Raw genomic sequence first — 5,971 nt, 5'->3', positions numbered from 1 at the left:
GTGGGGGTGCTAACACCTTCCCCACACGTAACCGACTTCCGAAACCAGAATTTGGTTTTGTAGACCTTGCCTTATCATTTTACGGTTTTTCCGTAGTTTTCCAGAATAAACTATGGTGGCGACTCCAAATCTCTTTTCAAAATTGTTTTCTTTTTTTGGATCGTCGTCCCGTTGCAATTTTCCGGTTGCGACAGATGGCGACTCCACTGGGGACTTTGAGAGTCAGGCCATTTAATTAGATATGCGAATTCGATGTGGTTTTTTTGTGCTTTTCTTCCCCTTTTCTTTATCCATGTTTGATTTTTGAAATAATTGCGTGTGAATTGTCCTGATATGGAACCCTAGGGTAGAAAACATGTTTATATCTGCCTGGGAATTTTTCTGGTTGTTTTGCAGGTGAGGTTTTGGGTGCATTCTCTTCTCCCTTCACACACACACACTTTGTGCATCTATTGAGTGGGGCCCTATACCCGGGTCTAAGCGTAACTTAGAATTAGAGGAGTTGTGTAGCGGTGTCACTCTGGGATGTACTTCCTATCTGGCTATCGTGAGAACTCCAGCTAAATTTTGTGCTCTTCACTTGTGTCTCCTCATCTAGTTGATTACTCGACTGTTGTGNAGATGCTNTGAAGGGGGCCATAGCTCTAGTGACCATCGACCTCTAGGTTCAAGAGACTATCCTTGTGAGGTTGCATATACTTGACCCCAATCTGAAGCGCCGAACCTTTATTTAGGGCACAAAGGGAGATGTGTGCAGCCTTGTAATCCTGACTTTTGTCTAATAAAATTTAACACCTTGTAAATGTCACCATTTTTTTTTTGTTTTTTCCTTTCTTTCTTCCTCTTTCTCATGCGTTTTATGGTCTTGTCATTGGTTCTAGTTAGGAAATTATAAATTTGTGACTAAACCTTCGAGATAAAATGGAAATTAACATGAGGTTTGAAGTCAAGTGGGGTTCAAGTTCAGGCATTTTGAAGGGAAGGATAGACATCGAAGCAGAGGAAGGTAATATGGATGGTTTGAGAGAACTGGTGGAGAAAATGAATACTACCCAAAAGGATGCATTCAGGCGGGAGTATGGGAATTTGTTGAGCCTGATAGAGGTGGAAGTTCAAACATCAGCAATTACCACCTTAGCCCAGTACTATGATCCACCACTGAGATGTTCACTTTTCGGGATTTCCAATTGGTGCCAACAGTGGAAGAATTCGAGCAAACCTTAGGTATACCTCTTGAGGGAAGAACTCCATACAACTACGTGGGGCAGTATATCCCTGTGTTGCAGCTAGCAAGAATCATGAAATTACACCCTATGCAGTTGGAAGGTGAGTTCACAGTCAAGGGCAAACTGAGAGGCCTTCCTCAGGAATACCTAGAGAAATACGTGCATCGTTTGGTTGAAGAGGAAAAATGGGAAACATTTATGGATGTATTGGCTCTTATCCTCTATGGTGTCATGCTTTTTCCTAACATCGAGAACTTCATCGACAGCGCCGCCATAAATGCATTTGTGGGATACAAAGATCGCTCTGAGAATCCGGTCACCGCTGTCCTAGCTGAAGTTTATGGGACCCTTAGTCAATGTTACGAGCTAAAGGGAGGGAAACTTTTGTGTTGTCTGCCAATGTTGTATGTATGGTTCTTCTCTCGGGTGAGCGAGAACACATTGAATGCCACATGTCCCGTGGATGAGCTACTGCAGTGTAAACCAAATATGAAAGGGGCAAATAAATGGGCCCAGCTCTGTGCAAGTCTAAATGTGGAGCAAGTTAAATGGAATGTACTTTGGATGCAAAGATCGGAAATCATATATTATTGCGGGAGGTACCCTAATGTGCCCCTCATTGGTATCAAGTGTTGCATTAACTACAATCCTGTGTTAGCACAATGGCAATTCGGGTATCCTATGAGAGGATCTCCTACACTTACGTCTCTCGCCATATTGCAGATCTATTATAAGGAAGGAACCTTTGCTGAAGTGCTTCATCAAATTAGAAATGCTTGGGGCAACGTTGTTCGTGCAGAAAGGGACCCAAGACCGTGGACTGTTGATGAGGGAATTCCTTACGACTTTTGGATTGCAGAGAGGGTTAGGATAGTGAAGTTACCTTTCAAGTTAGTTTCTCCTAACCTGGATTATGAGAAATAGTTTCATAAGGCTAAAGGTGCGGCGGTGCAACTATTAAAGGCCGAATTAGAGTGGATGAAACTAGAAAATATCAAGTTGGCCAGTAATCTTCAGAATCTGCAGCATGATTATGCTAATCTTAAGCAAGATAGTGTGGAAAACAATGAAGTATGTGGAGAGTTGTTATTAAAACAAAGGAGAGAACTGGTGGCAGCCAAAACTGACCTAGCCTTGAAAGATCGGGAGTATGAAATAGTTGAGATATCAGAGCGTGTTATGAAGCAAATGTGTGATGAGTTCAAGAGGGACAAGGAAAAAGCACTCGAGGACTTGCGCAAAATGCATATCAGAATGGACGACGCCGAACAACAGGCAAAAGCAGCAATGGCAAAATTGAAGAAGGAACGCTGGCATCGGGCTGAAACAGAGAAGAAACATCGAGAGTTGATAAATCAATTGAGGGAGTGTATCGTTGAACAAAGGCAGGTTATAGAGAATTGGAGGAGAAGTTTCTCACAGCTAGCCTCCCTTGCTAATGAAGCCATTAAAGATGTCCCTGGGTTACTAGCTGATGCTGAGTCTGTTATGCCGATCTTTAACCCACCTAAGAAGATTGAAACTTTCCTCAATTACTGCAAGAAGCTGATTAGAAAAATTAAGAATGTGATGGCTAGGGCTCGTGATAATTGATCAAGATTTTGTATACCTTCAATGTGACGAACTTCTAAATGTTGTGGACGTTTTATGAACTGTCCTATTGACTCTGTTCATGTTGATTTCCATATTATACGTTTGGCATTGTTTTCACATCTTTATAATTTCTGGCTATAACAATGGTGTTACTTTGTTTTTGCTCTTTCACTTTCTTTTTTCGTTTTTATTTTCTTCTTCTTAAGTTATTTCATCTAATGAAATTCAGTTCAGAAATAACAATACGGCTAAGTTTCCAAGACATCCTAAAGGACACGAACCAGTGAAAAATCATGGAGAACCAAGGAGAAGTTCAAGAGGGGATGAAAGCCGATATTCAACAACTGAAGGGACAAATGAGCCAAATTCTAGAGGCCCTGAGTGCCTTACAAAGCCCTGGAGATTCGCGCGCACCACGATCGCAAATAAGAGTGTCAGGGGCACCAACTCTCCCTCCTTATTGACTTCCTCCAAATTACACTCCACTCTCAGGAGAGGACTTGGGACATGTTGACAACCAAAAGGTCGAAGACAACGCAGTTGAAGTAGAAGACAAGTAATGAATCAATATTTTCTCGACTTTACTTAGTTTATTGTGCTAGAATTAATCAGGGAATTGTGCTTAATTGTCTGGTATTTTCCCGTTTCTGTTAATAGTGCTTAATTTGACCAGAAATTCTAATTTTAATTAATTTGAATATTCTGAGCTAATTATTTGCATTATTAACTGCAGGGAAATTTTGGAGATATATTTTGGAGCATTGGGAAGGAGACAAAATAAATTCAAGACTCAATTATTAGACATTTTAATTTTAATTGTATTGTAATTTTTAACTGTTTAAACTTTTTGGACAAACCTTTGCACATTGGGCCATTATTAAAAAAATTGTGAAGGGCCCAAAATTGTAGGACACCTACCCTAGGGTTTTTAGGGTGGACCCCACCCAAAAATTTGAAGACACATGTCCCTTGCTAAGGGNTGAGATATCAGAGCGTGTTATGAAGCAAATGTGTGATGAGTTCAAGAGGGACAAGGAAAAAGCACTCGAGGACTTGCGCAAAATGCATATCAGAATGGACGACGCCGAACAACAGGCAAAAGCAGCAATGGCAAAATTGAAGAAGGAACGCTGGCATCGGGCTGAAACAGAGAAGAAACATCGAGAGTTGATAAATCAATTGAGGGAGTGTATCGTTGAACAAAGGCAGGTTATAGAGAATTGGAGGAGAAGTTTCTCACAGCTAGCCTCCCTTGCTAATGAAGCCATTAAAGATGTCCCTGGGTTACTAGCTGATGCTGAGTCTGTTATGCCGATCTTTAACCCACCTAAGAAGATTGAAACTTTCCTCAATTACTGCAAGAAGCTGATTAGAAAAATTAAGAATGTGATGGCTAGGGCTCGTGATAATTGATCAAGATTTTGTATACCTTCAATGTGACGAACTTCTAAATGTTGTGGACGTTTTATGAACTGTCCTATTGACTCTGTTCATGTTGATTTCCATATTATACGTTTGGCATTGTTTTCACATCTTTATAATTTCTGGCTATAACAATGGTGTTACTTTGTTTTTGCTCTTTCACTTTCTTTTTTCGTTTTTATTTTCTTCTTCTTAAGTTATTTCATCTAATGAAATTCAGTTCAGAAATAACAATACGGCTAAGTTTCCAAGACATCCTAAAGGACACGAACCAGTGAAAAATCATGGAGAACCAAGGAGAAGTTCAAGAGGGGATGAAAGCCGATATTCAACAACTGAAGGGACAAATGAGCCAAATTCTAGAGGCCCTGAGTGCCTTACAAAGCCCTGGAGATTCGCGCGCACCACGATCGCAAATAAGAGTGTCAGGGGCACCAACTCTCCCTCCTTATTGACTTCCTCCAAATTACACTCCACTCTCAGGAGAGGACTTGGGACATGTTGACAACCAAAAGGTCGAAGACAACGCAGTTGAAGTAGAAGACAAGTAATGAATCAATATTTTCTCGACTTTACTTAGTTTATTGTGCTAGAATTAATCAGGGAATTGTGCTTAATTGTCTGGTATTTTCCCGTTTCTGTTAATAGTGCTTAATTTGACCAGAAATTCTAATTTTAATTAATTTGAATATTCTGAGCTAATTATTTGCATTATTAACTGCAGGGAAATTTTGGAGATATATTTTGGAGCATTGGGAAGGAGACAAAATAAATTCAAGACTCAANTATTAGACATTTNAATTTTAATTGTATTGTAATTTTTAACTGTTTAAACTTTTTGGACAAACCTTTGCACATTGGGCCATTATTAAAAAAATTGTGAAGGGCCCAAAATTGTAGGACACCTACCCTAGGGTTTTTAGGGTGGACCCCACCCAAAAATTTGAAGACACATGTCCCTTGCTAAGGGCTGTAGCCGTCACATACAAATTAGTCTAGTAGCTCTCGGCAATTGAAATTTGGGAGCTANAGGGACACATTTTTTTTACTTGGCAGCAGCCGCCACCTTCATTGGAGCTTTGCAATGTTTATGCTATTTCTAGATTTCGGATTAAATGAAAAAGCACACTTCATATTTCTTTGGTAATGAAGCACTGTTTTGGTTTTAATTTACAAGGCACTTTATATTTCTTTGCATTTCATTTGGATGAGCACAATGTCTCGGGCTGCTGCTGATGCACATTGATTGACGGAGGAAGTCACAGTTTTCAGTGATTGATTCAAGTGGTGTTACATTCACTTGTGCATTTAAATATTCCAAGTTTTTCAAAATNAAATACATTCAGTACTTTACCTTGACTTTTTGTGGTTTGGTGATACAGCAGCTGGAATGAAATCATTAATTCTTTGCTTTCATGAATGAAAAATGGATTAGGTAGTGTCACGGCTGCAATGGTTGCAATGTAGGGCTCCTTTTAATTGTGTTTTTTTTTATTTTAATGGTTGAACCGAGAAGAGGGAGTTTCAGTTTCAATTTGAGAGAAACACTTTGATTTTATCACATTTGTTAGTTGCTGTCACGGGTTTCATCTAGAAGAGGGGCACATGAGTTCCTTTATTTTTTAGTCTCTTTTATTTGAATTATTACTGTGATGAATTCCTTTCAATGTTAAGCTTACTTGTTGCATTTTAATAGTTTTAACTGTGCTTAGATATTTGTTTGCTCTAGT

The 5,971-nt window shown here is 39.5% G+C and overlaps 2 protein-coding genes across 2 annotated transcripts; both read left to right on the top strand.

The window, feature by feature from the left end:
• Window positions 1–1,298: 1,298 nt before the first annotated feature.
• On the top strand, window positions 1,299–2,150 carry LOC106778515. The gene has a single exon (XM_014666489.1). The coding sequence runs from the start codon at window positions 1,299–1,301 to the stop codon at window positions 2,148–2,150; it is 852 nt and encodes a 283-aa protein (XP_014521975.1).
• A 54-nt stretch (window positions 2,151–2,204) lies between these two features.
• Window positions 2,205–4,840, top strand: LOC111240700. The gene is made up of 2 exons (XM_022776247.1): window positions 2,205–2,390; window positions 3,804–4,840. Exons 1-2 carry the CDS (start codon window positions 2,205–2,207, stop codon window positions 4,230–4,232), a joined length of 615 nt encoding a protein of 204 aa, XP_022631968.1. The 3' UTR covers window positions 4,233–4,840.
• Window positions 4,841–5,971: the final 1,131 nt, after the last annotated feature.

This window comes from Vigna radiata, unplaced genomic scaffold (assembly GCF_000741045.1).
Source record: "Vigna radiata var. radiata cultivar VC1973A unplaced genomic scaffold, Vradiata_ver6 scaffold_23, whole genome shotgun sequence".
NCBI lineage: Eukaryota > Viridiplantae > Streptophyta > Magnoliopsida > Fabales > Fabaceae > Vigna > Vigna radiata.
This window is presented reverse-complemented; position numbering and strand designations above follow the sequence as displayed.

Bases quoted from the DNA above. Each gene is read 5' to 3' on its own strand.
- LOC106778515 (XM_014666489.1), top strand. From the start codon at position 1,299: ATGAAATTACACCCTATGCAGTTGGAAGGTGAGTTCACAGTCAAGGGC.
- LOC111240700 (XM_022776247.1), top strand. From the start codon at position 2,205: ATGAAACTAGAAAATATCAAGTTGGCCAGTAATCTTCAGAATCTGCAG.